At 43.3% G+C, this 20,625-nt stretch overlaps 1 protein-coding gene across 1 annotated transcript in view; it reads right to left on the minus strand.

Annotated features, from left to right (window-relative positions):
- Positions 1–16,901, minus strand: part of KLHL4 (kelch like family member 4) — a 94,367-nt gene extending 77,466 nt beyond the window's left edge. The window contains exon 1 of the mRNA XM_075259257.1: positions 16,210–16,901. Within this exon, the coding sequence (XP_075115358.1) occupies positions 16,210–16,628 (419 nt within the window). The 5' untranslated portion in view covers positions 16,629–16,901. The remainder of the gene's footprint in view (positions 1–16,209) is intronic.
- Positions 16,902–20,625: the final 3,724 nt, after the last annotated feature.

Below are 20,625 nucleotides of genomic sequence, written 5' to 3' on the forward strand. Positions count from 1 at the left end.
ACAAACCCCAAAAACATAACCATAATATACAGAACCCCAACCATAGTACACAGACTACCACAACCATAATACAGACGCCTCCCAATCACAACCATAATACACAGATCCCCCCATATCATAACCATAAACACGGACCCCCAACCACAACCGTAATACACAGACCCCAATCACAACCATAAACACAGACCCCCCCACCACAACCATAATACACAGACCCCCCACCACCACATCTGTAATACACAGTCCCCCCAAACCACAACATTAATACACAAACCACACAACCATAATACATTGACCCCCCCAACTACAACCATAATACATCGACCCCCACCAACTACAACCATAATACATCGACCCCCCCAACTACAACCATAATACATTGACCCCCCCCAACTACAACCATAATACATCGACCCCCCAACTAAAACCATAATACATTGACCCCCCCCCCAACTACAACCATAATACATTGACCCCCCCCAACTACAACCATAATACATCGACCCCCCAACTAAAACCATAACATACAGACCCCCTAACTATAATTGTAACACACAGGCTCCCCCAAGCACAACCATGATGCATAGATCCCTTAACGCAACCTTGATGCCTAGACCCCCTCCCAACCACAACCATAATATACAGACCCCATCCACAACCATAAAAGTGTGTGATCTACAGATATCCTATAAAAGTGCCTCATCTACTTGGTCAGCTCCTTAAATTGAGAACGGAGCCACCTTAAGGGTCTGCTATACTGTAAGGGTGCATGCACACTACGTAACGCCGGGCGTGTATGAGAGCCGTACACGCCGGCATTACGGCAGACTGCCGAACACTTCCCATTCACTTCAATGGGAGCGCTCGTAACAGCGGCGTTTACGAGCGCTCCCATTGAAGTGAATGGGAAGTGTTCGGCAGCCCTGCTGTAACGCCGGCGTGTACGGCTCTCATACACGCCCGGCGTTACGTAGTGTGCATGCACCCTAAAGAGGCGAAACAATTGCAGCGGTGATTGAACAGCGGCGACAGTTCAGCGCAGAAACTCCGAGAGTGAATATGTTCAAGAATAATGGAAAACAAGATTCCATTTGTCTTGTAGTATATGACAGCTGAGCTGTAGGATAAGGAGGAAATCTCTGGGGGAGAAAGGCGCGAAAGTGCGAAAAGAACGGCAGTATAACATCTCATACGCCGCATCGAAAGACAATTATCAACCACAACCATAATACACAAACCCGCTCAATGACTACTATAACACACAACCACCCCAACCATTTTCGTACCAAGCAGACTGCATCAACCACTACTGTAACAGACAGACCACCTCAACGACTACCATAACACACAATCACCCCAACCATTACCGTAACACGCAGACCCCCTCAACCGCTACCATAACACACAACCACCCCAACCATTACCGTAACACGCAGACCGCCTCAACCACTACTGTAACAAGCAGGCCCCCTCAACCGCTACCATAACACACAACCTTCCCAATCATTACTGCACCATGCAGACCGCCTCAACCACTACTGTAACATACAGACCACCTCGACGACTACTATAACACACAACCACCCCAACCATTACCGTAACACACAGAACCCCTCAACCGCTACCATAACACACAATAACCCCAACCATTACCGTAACATGCAGAACCTCTCAACCACTACTGGCTTTCTGCAAGGGCCCCATAGTTGTCATACGGTCTGTCGCTATAGTGCATATGCCCTTGGATGACAGCAATACTGATATATATAGTAGTGGATCACCCAGCACATTTACAGCCAGCTCCTGACCGCTGCAGTGAAGTTCTCATAGTCTGACTAAGGACTTAATGAAGTGTCCAGGTCGAGCAGATATCTGCAGTGTCAGCTTTCTGCTGCGACCATCTCATCCGGAGAATATGAAGAGCAGCCACGACATGAACATCTCATTATGTGGAGCTCAGAACCATCATATGACTCCGAGGAGGAGAACAAAACTCAGACTGAAGGCAAAGGGTCAGAACTTCAAAGATAAGAGACGCCCAACCCAGATGGCTGTGATGTCAGAGTCTATCTATCTATCTATCTATCTATCTATCTATCTATCTATCTATCTATCTATCTATCTATCTCTATATCTATGTAGCAGTGCGGTTATTCTGGTTGGACTTTCTGTTCTAGAAGTTTCTCTGACTTTCCCAGTATACAGAATGATGGCTCCAGCGTTGACCTGTGCCCTATAATACTGCGCCTTCATTCTCCTTTTTTCCGTCCTCTTTAATGTGCTGCGGCTGATGGACAGATTGAGCAGGTCATTGCGCCTTCCTCTTATAAATCTCCTTGACACATAAGGTTACCAGGACTCTGATAAGATCCCGATTCTCATATGAAAAGGGTTGGTGACAATAAAACAAAAAAGATATAAGAGGGGGCTGACAATGTCAAATAGAATAACCCGTTCCTTCCTTCCTTCCATACAAAATCGCAGCTAATATACTGTAGGTCTGAGCAATATGGCAACTCTATACAAGGGTTGACACCTCGGTGGTCTAGTGCTGTAACAAGGTGGTCTTGAATAGTTAGGAGGTTAATTTCTGTATCTATGATGGACTTGCTCGGGGAAGGTGTTAATGTAAGATTCATTGGTGATCTAGGGCAATGTAGAGGTTCTTGTAAAGGGATTAATGTCAGTATACCAGATGATATAGACTATATAGGTGCTATATGTGGTGGTCTAGGGCTTTGATGGAGTTAGTGTCAAAATTCCTGATTGCCAAGAGAATTGGGGTTTATTACAGTATCCCCAGGGGCCTAGAGCAGTGAAGGGGTTAACATTGGAATCCCTGGTGGTCTAGGGCAATACAATGATTTTACATGAGTTTATCTGGTGCTCTGAGCCAGTGAGGGGATTAATTCCAGAATCTTGGTGGCCATGGGGAATTTTTATATCCTTGGTGGGGAGAACTTGGTGTCCAGTGATCAGTTGTCTCCCCAGACTCCAGTCTTGTCCTAGCTGTATTAATGTTTCCTCCCTGCAATGATTACACAGACATGAGTGGAGATGAGATAGAGAGGACTGTGCAGCTGTAAATGTATGACACAGTTCTCACTATGACTGGGCAAAATCCTCATATGGAGAATCAAGGACAAGTTGTAGAGTTGTAGTAGCTTCAATCGCCGGACAGATTTAATCACAGGGTCGATATGATTACATTCATGCCAAATAAATGCCCAGAAGTGGCAGATTATGGATTCTAGCCTTCAGGAGGAGTTGGGTGCTCAGCCGGGCACCCACTTCACAGAATGCGGAAGCCTCTGCCACATACCGATGTAACCATCGGAATAAGCTCTGGTAGTGACCAACATACAAAGTCTAGGTGTCAGTCACTAACAGGTTAATGCACTGCTAAGTTTCAATGCAGGATACTGGAAAAGCTGAACAGCAACTCCAACGTGGAATGCTTATCAATGGTGTCACTCAGCTTTCCTTAAAGGTACAGTGTGTAAATGAGCCCCCTGCCTGTGCTGTGCTGCGTATCGCCACATGTGCTGCTGGCAACTAAATTCAGCTAATTGCTCGGCTCTCTGAGGCTTCGGTGACATTTTGCAGCTCGCTGACATTAGGCGGTGTTTATAGATGGGTCATTATTTTACTGTTTTTGTACCAATTATTCTGTCAGTGATGTAGATGGCACTTTTTGCACTATTCAAACACTGACTCTTACGCTGATCTGTATGACTGCGGTCTATGTGCACCTCTTTCTTTTTGGGGTATACGGTCGATGGCAGTAGGCTGTACCCAACGAGTCTCATAACCAAAAAGTTACGCATCGATCACAAGAATCCCAACGCAGCCCGAATTCTCCAGAACGTTACAAGCTCATGAAGTAAGATGGCCACAATTTACTGGGATACATTAACAACTACTGTAAATATTATCTTCAAGTTAAAGCCAAAAAACAAGATTTTTTTTTTCATAAAAGGCAACAATTGTTCTTCGCAGCATGTATTAAATATGTGAACCCCACAAGTATTCTGTAAGTCTTTCCTCTCTCCTCCCCTCACGGATGTGGAGGCCCTGTTGAGTGGAACCGGTTCCCCCCCCACACGCCCTCTCTCTTCTGTATGATGTCCTACTGAAAGCCGCTGCCCCCCCTTCGTTAGATCGTGGGAGTCTTATCTGGGGTCAAGCCTCTCTGCTGCTGATTGGGACCGTTGTTTTCTCCTCTCACATAAGCTGCCTTTACCTTGTAGTGCCCAGGAAAAGAACTTTAAATTGCTGTCCCGATGGTATCGCTGCCCTACCCTCCTCCACAGGAACTATCCCTCGGTCTCTGACCGATGTTGGCGCTGTGGCTCAGCAGAGGGTTCTCTCCTGCATATACGGTGGGAATGTGAGGAGATCAAGCCATTTTGGTCGGCTGTGTTCTCATTGTATGAAAAGGTTACCGGCCGCAATCCTACTCCTTCCCCGCAACTGGCCCTCCTCTCCCTTATCTCTGGCAAGATTTCTAGGGTTAAGGGCGACCTTATACGTCACTTCCTCACGGCTGCCAGGATGGTCATCCCCTGCCATTGGCGCAGTTCTACCCCTCCCTCTCTTCTGGAGTGGCTGCAGGAGTTTCTCCTTATCCGCAGGATGGAGTTCCTTGTGGTGGAGGACGTGCCTGACACTTCCAAATTTAATGCCCTCTGGCAGCCGTGGGAGGTGTTCCAGGAGTCGTCAGACTTCTCTTCCCTCTTTGCCTGATATCCTAGCTTTTTTTTTTGTCATTTGCTCCGAGTTTTGCCGTTTCGGACCTTGCCTTCTCTCTGAGCCTGCCCCCCTTTTCTCGTTGTTTTTGTAGCACCTTTTGTCCATCCCACCTTCCTTTTGTGTCTTCGTCTCGTCTTGTCCTCCCCCCTTGTCTTTCATGTTACAAATTTTCTGTTTTGGTCCATGCTCATTCTGATGGGGTTTTCCCCATGTTTTTCTTTGCCTTCTTTTTCGGCTCTGCATGGTCGCATTGTTTGCTTATTAGACGTGTTTCCCCCTTCCCTTTAGTTCCATTATTTTGTGTGTTTGTTTAACCCTTTATTGCAAAAATCTTAATAAAATCTGATTACACCTAAATATGTGAACCCCCTCAGGATTTCACAAAAGTAATTCACTCAGAGGTGATAATGGAAGACGGTGACCCTGAGACATAAGTATAAAAATGTCATATGTTCCTAGAAAATGAGTCAAGAATCCAATTTTTTGTAGTTAAATGTTTAGGAAGATCTAGAGAGATGGATCTCCTCCGAGGGGTCGCCACTGACAACAGCTTTATTTCTCATTTGTATGAAATAATGCAGAGACTACAGTGTTGAGCGTGTATACTATCTAGCAGAGATGAAGTTATTATTTTGCTTTTAGGTAATTTATAGTGTTAACAGCAGCAACTTTTATTATGGGATTTTTTTCGATCTGTGTACTTGTATCTGGAGAGGTTCAGGCTGTTCTATGATGTTGGGCAATGTCTGCTTTGTTTTATTAATTTCCTGGATGTAATTTTGTAAAGTGCTGGCTGTAGATGTGCGTGTTCAGAGCTCAATGGGCATTCCCTGCTTGTGGAGCTGCAGGTTCTGAGCTCAATAGGTGTATTCTGATTGTGGAAGTGCAGGTTCTGAGCTCAATAGGTGTATTCTGATTGTGGAGGTGCAGGTTCAGAGCTCAGTGGGTGTATTATGTCTGTAGAGCTGTAGGTTCAGAGCTGGGAAATGTAGTCAGTCCACAGTTACTGCATGTAAATAACAGTAATACAGGAAGTCTCAAGCAAAATAAAGCCAAGAAAACTGAACATTGAGTATTTAGCACCACTGTAAATGTATTTGTAGACAATTTTTGGAAGCTGGATAACCCCTTTAAGACCATTCTGAAAGCTTCTTACGTTTCAGTTTTGATGAAACGGAGTATGAATACTGTTGCAAAAGTGGACACAGCCTTTAAGCTTTGTACATAAGTGATTACTTCTGGTATCTGTTTACTAGAAATGTACTATTTGGTGCTGACTCTTCCCAGTCAGAGGCTTCAGCTGCTCTTCGGTCCCTCCTCTATGCTTTATACTGCATTTCTACTTGAACTAATAAGCTGCTGTCTATATAACCAGGAGCTCAGCAGGAAGTCAGAACACGGAGAGATGATTTTTATTACAGGAAGAACAGAATGATTCTAGTCTGAAGTAACAAAATAGAAGAATGGCAAAGGAGGGAGAATAGGGAGAGAAGTCAGGGCTGGTCGACCTGCAGTCATATATAATACCGTAGATTATAAAGGATTATACTGTACCCTGCTGCTGTGCCACATGACAATATCAACTCTACTATATCTCTGTCTATCTATATATATCTCACGTTCTCCTACACAACTTTCCTGGTAATGAGCTCCAGACTGTGCACTGCTGCCTTCCTGCGCTCCCCGTGCACCTGTGTTCTGATCTGCTCCGCACCGCTCTCCTCTCCATTGCTCCTTCGCATTTCACAGTCTGTCTGATGCTCCAGGTAAAATGTTCTAGCTGAAAAATGTTGATTCTTTATTTTATTTTATTAAAAAAAAGTGGAAAAAAAAATCATGTGGCATGTGGAGGACCTTCCAGGTATTTATACAAGAGCTATTCCCAATCTGCAGCATTTGTATGTTGCAAAGCTGCATGTCAATGTGCGGGGGAGGGGGGACCCTTCAGCGGATCAGAGATTTTTATACTATTGCTCGGTTTTATTCACTCTGTATCCTATGATTTGCAGCTGTCGCCTCCACTGAAAACCTCTAAAATACCTTATTTCATTTTCAATATTTCTGCTTGATATCAGTTTTTTTTTCTCTTTTCTTTTTTTTTTTTAACAACCAAAAATAATCCCGCCTCCAAATAGAAACGCTGAATTACTGTACATCTCGGCCTCCAGTTCTATCTTGGGCTCAAATGTACAGGATTACAGGTATAGTCTGATTAGACATTGTATCTGGCCACTAGAGGGCGTTAAAGTATTTCCATCACTGTCCTATAAAAAGACTCCTAGAGGCAACTTTTGGGTAGTGTACCTCTGATTGAGAGATCATTGATGGGTAGAGATGTCTCTACAACATATTCAAAGGCATTTTTCTCAGTTGATAGACTTTGAGAGGGGGCATCATTGGACTGAGAACAGCAAGGTAGTCATTTTGATAAATTGCTGCCACCTAAGCCATACTGAGGTGCTGAGATCAGTGGTTACTTAAGGGCACACACAAGATGAACAGGCCTGGATGTCTCAGATTGCCCACCAGTATTGTTTCATCCACTGACTAACACAAACAGTTTCCTTATCCACCATCCAGACATAGGAAGCGCTTTCATTACACCCCTTGTTTTTGTCCCAATCATTTGCAGGCACTTAGCAGAAGAAAATTTGGTGTCACCTCAGCCACTGTTGCCTTTGTTTGGTGTTGTCATGAGCTATAATCTGGAACTATAGCGTCTTAAGTGATGGATCCAGGTTCTCTTTGGGATCTGACAATGATCTGTTGGAGTATGGAGACCTTCAATCCTGCCTTTGCTGTGGCAGGATACACTGTCCCCTTCTGGTTGATTATGAACTACAAATCAATACAAATGTAATACTTCTTACAGCTGAGGGTTTGTTACAATTATATCCAGTAGAGATACAACCTAATCTTTAGCCTGATACATTTTACCTGCCGTGAAGTATTATATCAAAGTTATCAGGAGAGGTGAGCGAGTTCCAAATCCTGAATATCTCCAAGTGCAACAGGATTGCTGAAGACACAGGGAAGCTGCTGTGGTTTTTCTGATATACATTTCTGTAAACCGGAATGCTCCTATTCTATGACAACAAGCAGAGATCTTGAAAATAATGGCCATTATAAAGTGCGGACAGTTCCTATATCTCTGCTCTCCTGCCATCCACTCCTCATCCTCTTATGGAATGATTGCTTCGAGGGTCAATGTGCAGACTGAATGGAATGAGGGATAATATAAGCGCTATACATTGCATTTCGTGCCTGCGATGCCGGCGCTTCTCTCTGCCAAAGCAATTACAGAGAAGTACGTCTGCTCTATTCCGCCTTGGCACTCCAGCGCATTGACATTGACACGGTGTCGGCCGTGGGTGCCTGGACTGTTGATTACCAGCTGAAGCTGTGTGTAATGAGATGCGCCGTCCTGCCGTCCCTAGTTAATAGTCCAAACCCTCTCACCAAATCCACCAACTGTTCAGTTCCTGCGACCTTTAGCATCGTCAGTTTGAAGCAAAGCGCCACTTTATTGTATGACCCGGCCCATCTGTCCGCTCTCAGCCCCCTTATATCTGCAGCCAGTGATGGATTATAATCACAGGAACAGCCCAAAATTTGCAGTGTAGTCACATCCAGGATCTGCAGCTGGATTTTATGAGAGCTTTATATTATGTTTCTATTACTAATATGATTATAATCCAGGGTTGTATCAATTGTTTCAAAAGTATTACCACAGACTGATGATATAAGTCCAAAATGACTACATTCCAATAAAAACATTTAGAAGGGTTCTGATTTGGCTAAAATGGACCCGGGGACTTTTTGCATTGAAGTAAATGGTAGGTCTTCATGATGATAGTGGTGAGAAGCGGTACTGCAAGAAAAAGGGAATTTACTCTGGTCAGTCAGTGCTCCTCTAAATAAAGACCACTGATTGCAAGTGATATACCCCTAAACATCCCTGTGCAGTCTCTTCCTCCTCCTATAGAGTCCCTGTGTGCAGTCTCTTCCTCCTCCTGTACAGCAACTGTGTGCAGTCTCTTCCTCCTCTTATGCAGTTCCTGTGTGCAGTCTCTTCCTCTTGTGCAGTCCCTGTGTCTAGTCTGTTCTCCCTGTACAGTCCCTGGTTTCTCCCTCCTCCTGTGCATCCTGTGCAGTCCGTGTGTACCATCCTTCCTTCCTGTACAGTTCCTGAGCACAGTCTCTTCTTCCTGTGCAGTACCTGTGTGCAGTCTCTTCCACCTCCTGTACAGTCCCTGTGTTCAGTCTGTTTCTCCTGTACAGTCCCTGTGTGCTTTCTTCCACCTCCTGTACAGTCGCTGTGTTCAGTCTCTTTTTTTTTCCCTGTACATCCCCTATGTGCTCTCTCTTTCTCCTGTACAGTCCCTGTGTTCAATCTGTTTCTCCTGTGCAGTCCCTGTGTTCAGTCTCTTTTTCTTGTGCAGTCCCTGTGTTCAGTCTCTTCCTCCTGTGCAGCCCTTGTATGCTCTCTCTTCCTCCTGTGCAGTCCCTGTGTACAATCTCTTCCACTTGTGCAATCCCTGTGTATAACCCCTCCCTCCTATGCACTCCATGTATACACTGTCTCCCTCATGTGTAGTCCCTATGTTCTCTTCCTCTTGTACAGTCCCTGTGTTCAGTCTCTCCCTCCTGAGCAGTCCCTGTGTTCAGTGTCTTTTTCCTGTACAGTCCCTGTGTTCTCTTCCTCTTGTGCAGTCCCTGTGTTCAGTCTCTCCCTCCTGTACAGTCCCTGTGTTCAGTCTCTCCCTCCTGTACAGTCCCTGTGTTCAGTCTCTCCCTCCTGTACAGTCTCTGTGTTCAGTCTCTTTCTCCCGTGCAGTTCCTATGTTCAGTCTCTCCCTCCTGTTCAGTCCCTGTGTTCAGTCTCTTTCTGCTGTGCAGTCCCTGTGTTCAGTCTCTCCCTCCTGAGCAGTCCCTGTGTTCAGTGTCTTTTTCCTGTACAGTCCCTGTGTTCTCTTCCTCTTGTGCAATCCCTGTGTTCAGTCTCTTTCTCCTGTGCAGTCCCTACGTTCAGTCTCTCCCTCCTGTTCAGTCCCTGTGTTCAGTCTCTTTCTTCTGTGCAGTCCCTATGTTCTCTTCCTCTTGTGCAATCCCTGTGTTCAGTCTCTCCCTCCTGTACAGTTCCTATGTTCAGTCTCTCTCTCTCCTGTTCAGTCCCTGTGTTCAGTCTTTCTCCTGTGCAGTCCCTGTGTTCAGTCTCTCCCTCCTGAGCAGTCCCTGTGTTCAGTGTCTTTTTCCTGTACAGTCCCTGTGTTCTCTTCCTCTTGTGCAGTCCCTGTGTTCAGTCTCTTCCTCTTGTGCAGTCTCTGTGTTCAGTCTCTTTCTTCTGTGCAGTCGCTATGTTCTCTTCCTCTTGTACAGTCCCTGTGTTCAGTCTCTCCCTCCTGAGCAGTCCCTGTGTTCAGTGTCTTTTTCCTGTACAGTCCCTGTGTTCTCTTCCTCTTGTGCAGTCCCTGTGTTCAGTCTCTTCCTCTTGTGCAATCCCTGTGTTCAGTCTCTTTCTCCTGTGCAGTCCCTATGTTCTCTTCCTCCTGTACAATCTGTTTCTCTTGTAACCTTATCTATCTGTGTTACAGATTTCTGGATTAGATAGGACAATATCTATCATTGTCAGCCATATGTAATGGAGCTAAATCTTCTGTCACCCATTTCTATCAGATAACTTGACTTTTATGAGTTTAGAAAAATCAGAGTATGATGAGAAGTGTATCCCAATGGTGACATTGTATATGGAGGAAGTAGCTAACTTCCCCTTCTATACAAATAGATATGCGGTAACTACAACCTGAGACCTTACTGCAGGAAACATAGATAAGACCTAGGATTTACATTGGGCAGATGGATTAGCTTTATTGTCCTCCTGGCCAGTTTTTCCTCATATCTTTGGCAATGCACATAAACACAGGCCACCGATGAGAACCTAAGGAAAAGCAAGAGATCTTACAGGGAAATACAAATCCTTCAGCCCGATCGTAAAGACGACTTTTCTGTGCAATGAAGGAAGCTGTACGGAAGGTCTTTACCGCAGACAATGCTTGGTGTGGCTTCTGTTCCCACAATGTCACCCTCAGGGGAGTAGCGGCTGCGGCACGTGACCGGTTTCTTGTCTTTTTTTTCCTTTTTTTTTTTTTTTTTTGCTTTCTTTAAAGAAAACAGGAATTTACTGAGTGCCAGAATCTGGGATCTTGACCTTTTAGAATAAGCTCTAGTATAATACATATGTGATATATTCCATGATCACCTACATGACCTAAACGATCACAGCTAGTGACGGGCGAAACTTGTGAGATTTCACCATGAAAATTCATGGTGGACCAAACTTGTACTGTCCGAAGTGTAAGTGCATGGTAAAGATGATCATTAGTAAGCGGGGTATCTGTAGGCTCTAGAGCAGAGGTCTGCAACCTTCGGCAATCCAACTACTGTGAAACTACAACTCCCAACATGCTCCATTCATGTCTATGGGAGTTCCAAGAACAGTAGAGCAAGTGTGCATGCTGGGAGTTGTAGTTTTATGACAGGTGGCGGGCCGAATGTTGCCTACCCCTGGTCTAGACTATAACTCCGGAGACCAGGGAGGGGGAGTAAAAATAAGAGAAACTTTGCACACTTCTCCTGGGCTCCATCGCAATGTCCTATAAGACTCCACTTTTTTTCTCCCAAGTTCTATGCCATCATCTTCGGCCACTTTGACACTACAGCGTACGTGGTGATTCTGTAACGCCAAAATATGATGACATCATTGCATCCCATGTGAATACCTTCAGCGGTAATGGGGGGGGGGCAGATGAAGACTGGGAATGGCGGACAATGATGCAGCCAAGCCCAAGAAAGATGTATTTTATTTTATTCTTCTTTAGTTTTCATTTATGTTTACACTTCCCATATGTGTTTCCATACTTACAGACTACAAAAAAAACCTCTGTAGTCAGATTAAGAAGTCATGTGCAGGGATGTGTTAGCTGGTTTGTAATGTGTCGGGTTCATTACGAATTTTCCAAACAATTATGGGTTCAACCAAACCTCACATTTTGGGGGGTTCACCACCCAGAAACCACTAATATACTCTGGGATCTCCTTAAACTCCAGTGTATAATAAGTGGGGGCCCAGGGGAGGTGAGTAAAAATAACACACAGTCTCACTTACCCCTTTTGGGCTCTGTTCTGGTGTCCGGTGATCCCTTTGCATCCTCTTTGAGCCTCTTCTGACCTCCAGAATGACGTCCGCACACTCCATGTGTCCAATGATGTAATTCCGGAGACCAGAGAATGCCTGAAAAGGACGTCAAATGATAATCAGACGCCGCATGGGGCCCAGGGGAGGTAAGTGAAACTGCTTGCTATGTTTACTCCCCACCTGGGCTTCTACTTATTATAATTTGGGGTCTAAAGAGAGTTCTGGTTCAGACTGAACACGTTTGGCCTAAAATAAAACGGGTGGGTGAGCCCATATGTATCCATTTGATAGTTCTGTAGAAGTTGGTTGGATAGGTCCTTTTCTGTATAGTACCATATGTATATGGTGAAACTGATCTTGTGAGGTTCACCCATCTGTAGTCGTGTGTTAATGTGGTCGGACATACGTGTTATTGGTTGGTCATTGAAGTTTAACATTCTGGACAACAATCCCAAACAATGTAACTAAACCTGGTAAATCACATCATATAAAAGTCCTGATGGTCGGCAGAAAAAAGGTCTAAGCTACATTTTTGGCCAAAATCTGTAATGTGTGGCATCTTTACCCCATTACAGATGATAGAAGAGAAGGAAGGAGTAACACAAGCCAGTAAGATCAGACTGTGCACAAGGTTTCTGTATCAATTGTAACCATGGAGACACATTGGTCTGCACAGGAGCTGTAACCACAAAACGGCAGGAGATTATCAATCCAAGACTGTTACAAAGTTGCAATATGTTTTATAGTCTATGCATTAGAGCAATAAAGACTGTTGTCAGGTTTGCTTGTTGCCGTAAGCAAACTCCTGATCTGATTCTTATTGACACTTGAAACAATTTTCCTAAATTTTCATTTATTCGGTTTACAATATTGTCTATGGAAATTTTCTGCCTCTCAGCATGAAACCTATTATACCAGTCCCTTGTTGCACAGCCTGTCGCGCTGTGTAATATTGCGGCTCAGCGTGCTGGAATCTACTGTATGCGGTCTCGGCTCTATTTACCGCCTGGTAATAGTAAATATCTGTGTGTGAATCTCAGCCTATTGCCTTGTAACGTTCCACGTCCTTATCTACACAAGGCAGACAGGTCTATCAGCCTGAAGCCTCGCAGCAGCCAAAACCTCTTTTATTCTCCTTGACAAGATCCTCTGACCCCTGACTCGTATTCCTGCGCTCCCTGCGGAGATATCAGCCGTGGCCGGATCCATTCTTTAATCGTACAAGAAACTTCCTGTTTCCAATGTCCTCGTGTACGAGAATCTTTAACTGGGGTTTTCCATTTTTATGTAAATAAATCGACATTTTATAATGGAACGGTCCGATTTCTCACTATTTGCAAGATCCCTGCTTGGTTGGGCATTACCCAAAGACTATAAAAACGCAGGATCTAGTCCTGTTTACAGATGAGAGTTTGGTACAATGTATCCTTTACGGGCAATTCTCTGTAAACTAAACGTAGTAGCAGCAGAAACCTCTCTCTCTCTCTCTCTCTCTCTCTCGTCCTGATGCTGTTACATTTTACCTGGACTGTTACATTGTATCAGTCTGGAGTCTAGACATTTACTCACTGATAACTGTAACTAGGTATAATAGGTGCAGAGTTTGACCCTATATTATGTAAATATGGTCAATACATCATGAAATGCAACAAATTCAAAGGGATATGAACCTGATGCACATTATAAAAAATACCAGTCTGAGTAAATATGGATCAAAGTTTCTGATCACTGACAGCAAGCAGAGAAACACAAAGGGGAAGGAGGAATACAGTGAGACTGGCGTATTGTATGTCCCAAGCGCAGACATCAAGGTAACAATGAGGCACATGCTTTGTCATTACTTAGGCACGTCTTCCAGGAGTCCATGCACCTTGGATGAAATCAATGCCAGCATCTTAGTGAGTCCGGTGAGGCCAATGGAAAAAGCTGGTGAGGATGTCATAAAAATGCCACTTTTTTGGCACCTTGCAAACCATCAGTTTGCTACTTTTTTACGTCAAAATCTGTAGCAAATTCTTAGTGAATTTTTCCCAAAGCAATAGAAATTTGAAGACTTTCCCACTATGCAAGGATTACGGTTCTGGCTGATGTGTCATGTAAGGGCAAAAGCACAGAGGATGTGATGTAAAATCCAGAATTTTGATGAGATTTATTTAGGATATTTTCTGCACTTGATACACTTTCTTATCCTGTACTATATGAAGCACAATCTAGGATGACTATGGGAGATTCTATAAAGGTCTGTCAGAGTAAACGTACAAACCAATATGGGTGCTGTGTAGTCGATGATTCTTCATGTAACTTCACCAAACTATGATAAGACTTACAGGTCAGCATTAAGTCCCAGCACACCACAGTTTACCTGTCCATATAACCACTTTGTATCCAGAACAGTTTCCACATTACAGTTATATTACACAGCTCATGCATCCATCTAACAAGAATTATATACTTTATAATATACAGCCGCATCTCTGGAAAATCCTTGGACAAACACTGTTGGCGAACCACCTCCAAATGTCATTGGAAGGACATTAAGTAAAAAAAAAAAAAGTAAAACATTATAAACCGCTATAGAACCACAACTGTGATCCATTAAAATCCTTTAAAAATTAGGACCCCAAACCTGACAGTCTCAGTCCCATTCCCATCTGTTTCCTCTTTATGAAGTTGATGAGCCAAAGAGGAATCCAGCTTACAATACTCCAATATCACCATATAGTGCACAGAACATGTAATATACATCTGAAATATCAATGCCCAATAACCAATGCCAAAGTCTATTCATTCTAATATAGTAAGAACTGTTGGACCCCACTGTGTGGCATTTACCATCTCTATCACATTAGAAGTAGCTGCCATCTCTTCTCTCCTGATAAAGCCTGTTTAGTTCCCTATAGATCCCGCACAATATTCATTTTACCCCCTGCCTGTTTTCTTCTGAGTTACAGAGATAAAGGCAGCAGGTGCGCAGACATGAAATACATCCTCACTTTGACCCTATAGTCTTGTATAACACTGTGAATCCCATTAAGTAAGCGACAGTATCAATACCTATAAAGCTCCTGTCACTGCTAGAACATAGGACGACACAAGACCAATGTGCAGGTCTAGAAAGCAATAGCTGTACCAGAGCAGGGAGCAAACTTTATAATAGGGCTTTATTGTAATACTTTCCCGGTGTATATTGCTCAGGTTCAGCACATGACAATGGCACTTTACCTGAACAAATCATTGTAACCTTGTGTACAGCAGGAGCATATCCGACAATAGCTTATTTAGTTCCATGAGCTCTATTAACCCTTTATAGAAAATGCAGAATCCCTTTCAGCAGAACCCCCCCAGGAACTGTCTGGAATGGAGACTTGAAAACTTGGAGCCATTGTCTTGGCCGCTTCCTGCCTGACCCTGCATCCTGTATACTAGCAGCTATATATATATATGCAATCTATATAGTGTTTTACTCTTAGTGAGATTCTACTACACTGTACTCAGCTTTACAGAATATATCCAGTGGCCCAGATTGTAGCTATCCCTGCACATAAACATAGCACGTAGTCACATAGCCCTAGCCCTGAGTCTCTTCTCAAGGGTCCAGTCTCCCACAGAATACACCGTATACAGTCCAACCTGGCCTAGAATCCCATCACATGCTATGAATCACTTGGCTGAATGTCTGCACTGAGAAAGGACAATGTGAACAGCCTTGTGCTGGATATGGAGCTGGACGTGCAGCTTAGATACCCAGAACGGCAGCAGGAGAGAAGTTGTGTCATATTCATGGCTCAAGGTTAATGGAGCTGATGGAGATGAATCAGATCCCTGCAAACAATCAGTCCTCCATCTTATACCTTTTTGTGTTTTGTTAGATCGGATACAGAAGTTGGATTTTTTGTTTCTATTAATAATAGATATGATACAAAGTAACAAGACATTGAAAAGAGAATAAGAAGTGGATATTAAGTAACAACAAATAGAACGTTCAGAGGTTGTAACAACAAATAGAAGGTTGTGGTCTCGCTGGATACAACGACTGCAATCAATAACATAGATACAATGTCTACACACGGAATGTTTTGATCTCAGCAGATACAAAGTAACAACAAATAGAACGTTGGGATTTTCTATCCAAAAGAACGTTATGCTCTCAGTGGATACAATGTAACTACAATGATAGCAATCAATAAAGTGAAAGGAATCAGGGAAAGGAGCATTATAAAGTGGTGAGTGCTCTATCAGGGAGAACGCTCTGAATCTCTTACCTGTCCGCAGGTTCCTCCTGGTTCTCCTGGGAGGTGGTGGAGACCTCCTGGACACTGGTATCCTCTTCTTTGCTCAGTTTCTCTTCAGTGCTGTTGGGTTTGGGGATCTCCTCACTGGCTTGCAAATGTTCTATCAGGTTCTGATGCTGCCAGGACGGGATGGACCGGTGGTGCACAGGGGTTGGACCTGGCACCGGTGCCAGGATGTTGTGGACAGGGCTGCTGTTCTTCTTTAGTCCATTCCTGTCCCGAGAATGGTTTTTGAGCCTATTGTGAACCGGAGTCCCCCTGTGCTCATATCCTTCCTGCTGCAGGCACCCCCCAGATCCTGGAGAACCTTGTGAGGGGTGGCTGAACCACCTCCAGCGCAGCCTGAGGATCTGCTTCACATCAAACTCTTTCTTCCCAGATACAGACATTTTTTTTTTCCTTTTTGAAATAAATAAACTCAAGGAGAACCAGGAAATGTGCAAATATCTCTGAATCCTTCTAGTCCTTCAGTGCATGAGGAGCCGAGAACTGGAGACTTGTCCCTGTAACTGGTGCATGCTGCAAGCACCTCCAGCCCATGCTCTGCTACTGCTGCTAACTGTGTAGGTGGGATTCCATACTGACAGGATGATGAGGTCAGACCTTAAACAAGTAAATCAGCTTAGCACAGGAAAGTAGCAGCAAGCATAACACCAGTCAGCTGCTGGCTCTATTACAGACACCGAGCCCAGGCTCACATGATCTCCAGAGAGCGCAGGCTGCAAATGAAAATGCAAGAAAGCACAGCGAAATATAGCAGCTCAAGCGATGGTGGCAAAGGCTGGATACGTAGAAGATTCTGCCTCCAGACAAGCTGCTATTCTTCCCAGCCAAAAACCAAGCAATAGATTCCTCGCAGCGTCTTCCATGATATCATAATCTGGTCTGTTCTTCAGCTTTGTATCAAGTCGAATTAGAAAATTAGAGATAAGAGGTTAGCTATAGCAAGAGAGAGAAGATATTGCAAGAGGCTGAGAGTCTGTGCTGCTTCTGGGCTGTGGACACGTTTACCAGTGACACGTACTGTACAATATAAGTTATAGGATAAATTATAGGACCATATACAATGGGGAGGAGGTAAAAGGTCACAATAGTAATCGATCCTTCTGCTATTAAAGTAGGTTAGACAGATTGATCTTATGCATTTGAGATTGGGCTCAATGAATGGAGCCAAATAATCTGCAAATCAATTGGATTGTAGTAGAGAGGAAGGAAATAAGACAGGAAGGTAAATCCTAGTAAAGGCCATTCAATAGTATAGTGAAACAAAAGCGATCAGTAATTGATCAGAGTTGTAGATTGCAATATCATTTAGTAAAGCTGAAATATATCCTATATTATCCACAAGAGCTGCACTCACTATTCTGCTGGTACAGTCACTGTGTACATACATTACATTACTTATCCTGTACTGATCCTGAGTTATATCCTGTATTATACTCCAGAGCTGCACTCACTATTCTGCTGGTACAGTCACTGTGTACATACATTACATTACTTATCCTGTACTGATCCTGAGTTATATCCTGTATTATACTCCAGAGCAGCACTCACTATTCTGCTGGTACAGTCACTGTGTACATACATTACCTTACTTATCCTGTACTGATCCTGAGTTATATCCTGTATTATACTCCAGAGCAGCACTCACTATTCTGCTGGTACAGTCACTGTGTACATACATTACATTACTTATCCTGTACTGATCCTGAGTTACATCCTGTATTATACTCCAGAGCTGTGCTCACTATTCTGCTAGTACAGTCACTGTGTACATACATTACATTACTTATCCTGTACTGATCCTGAGTTACATCCTGTATTATACTCCAGAGCTGCACTCACTATTCTGCTGATACAGTCACTGTGTACATACATTACATTACTTATCCTGTACTGATCCTAAGTTACATCCTGTATTATACTCCAGAGCTGCACTCACTATTCTGCTGATACAGTCACTGTGTACGTACATTACATTACTTATCCTGTACTGATCCTGAGTTATATCCTGTATTATACTCCAGAGCTGCACTCACTATTCTGCTGGTACAGTCACTGTGTACATACATTACATTACTTATCCTGTACTGATCCTGAGTTATATCCTGTATTATACTCCAGAGCTGCACTCACTATTCTGCTGGTACAGTCACTGTGTACATACATTACATTACTTATCCTGTACTGATCCTGAGTTATATCCTGTATTATACTCCAGAGCTGCACTCACTATTCTGCTGGTACAGTCACTGTGTACATACATTACATTACTTATCCTGTACTGATCCTGCGTTATATCCTGTATTATACTCCAGAGCTGCACTCACTATTCTGCTGGTACAGTCACTGTGTACATACATTACATTACTTATCCTGTACTGATCCTCAGTTACATCCTGTATTATACTCCAGAGCTGCACTCACTATTCTGCTGGTACAGTCACTGTGTACATACATTACATTACTTATCCTGTACTGATCCTGAGTTACATCCTGTATTATACTCCAGAGCTGCGCTCACTATTCTGTGGGTAACTCAACCAATAAGTTTTGCTATATGTTTACAAAATGATGCCTCTGATTTCTTAGATTGATTCTTGGGGGATAGAATATTAGGAGTATAGTGATGGGAATTTACCCTACAGTGATAAGTATTATACAGCTCTGGATTTCCTGTGCTGGAGCATTGTGGTGTCAGCAGAATGTCCCTGATGTTTGACATCACATTCTACTCACCTGAACATGATAAATCTTGGTGATGATTATGAGACTCGGCTGCTTGTGTTTGATGCATCAGTTCACATGACATGATGACTTTACAGTTCATCTAAAGAAAAAAAAAAAAGTGAAAAGACTTAAAATAGATCTGCAATTAGAGGCGATCAGTAAGATGAAGAAATCGTCTGCGATGAATAATCAGGAATATACAGCAATACTTATAAGTGATATAACCTCTGCTTCATGGCTGCAAAATTCCATGTGAATGTCATGTTAAATTCTGAACTATAGTATAGAATTTTATAATAGTAACACAGCTTGTTAGGTTTATTGTATGATTTCTGTAGTGTGAAGCAGTAAAAACCTGAGTGTTATGCACTTTATATATAGAATTCAGCGCTATAACAAGATGAATCACTTTATAAATGCATGACACTTCTTATCCTGTACTGATCCTGAGTTACATCCTGTATTATACTCCAGAGCTGCACTCACTATTCTGCTGGTATAGTCACTGTGTACATACATTACATTACTTATCCTGTACTGATCCTGAGTTACATCCTGTATTATACTCCAGAGCTGTGCTCACTATTCTGCTGGTATAGTCACTGTGTACATACATTACATTACTTATCCTGTACTGATCCTGAGTTACATCCTGTATTATACTCCAGAGCTGCGCTCACTATTCTGATGGTACAGTCACTGTGTACATACAGTACATTACATTACTTATCCTGTACTGATACTGACTAAAATCATTATGAAGCTGTTCCTTCATCACCGGGCCACTAGGGGCACTGTTAACTTTAATTTTCTACTGTTTTGTGGATTTTATGATGGCACACTTTGTATATTTTTATATGTAGAATAATTTATGACTATATCTGAATTTTCTACTTAATTTTTCACAAAATGTAAGTTATTTGTGCTGGAATTCCGTATTACGTCCAGTTCCAGTTAATAACGTGAAACTATAACACTCGGCATTTTGTACAAATAGCATAAAGAGCTTTTAGATAAAGGTGAGAGCGCCTCTTGGGTCCCATGACAAGATCACGCTATTACATGCTGTTCTGGTAGACACTGCAGACAGGACTTTGTCACCGCTTGTTACTTTCTGCTTAATTTTTCTTCATTTTGATTTTGCCTGAAGCATTTATTGTACAGACCCCCCTTATATGACAGCTGCAGGTCCACTGTCATTGTGGGAGTTACGTTTTATATCACCTTTCACCTATCACCTCACTATTTATAAGCACTGTATAATTCTGTTCATCCTGGGCTTCCTGGTTCATTAGTAGACTTGCAGTGATGACTGATACACATGGATGTACGTGGCGGTATACAGGTTTTCTGTGGTATCCTGTGGCACATTTGCCCACAGGTGTTACAGATGGACCTATAGATACAGCACACTTGTTGGTTGGGTCCCAGCTGGTCCCATAAATAGTCTTGTGACGACAAATCCGCCAGCCTGGCAAGCCAAGGAAGTGTTGTAATAGAATGAAGACTTTCCTGGGGAACAATTGCGTGTTTGTGGGTGAACATTATCCTACTGGTGCCAGTTGTCAGCCCAGCCACAGGGGGCAGTGTGTCACTCTATAGTACAGGCCGGATTGATGCGCTCACCTTGAGGCCTCCGTTCTCCAACCTGACCTT

This window comes from Leptodactylus fuscus, chromosome 11, assembly GCF_031893055.1.
Source record: "Leptodactylus fuscus isolate aLepFus1 chromosome 11, aLepFus1.hap2, whole genome shotgun sequence".
Classification (NCBI taxonomy): Eukaryota; Metazoa; Chordata; class Amphibia; order Anura; family Leptodactylidae; genus Leptodactylus; species Leptodactylus fuscus.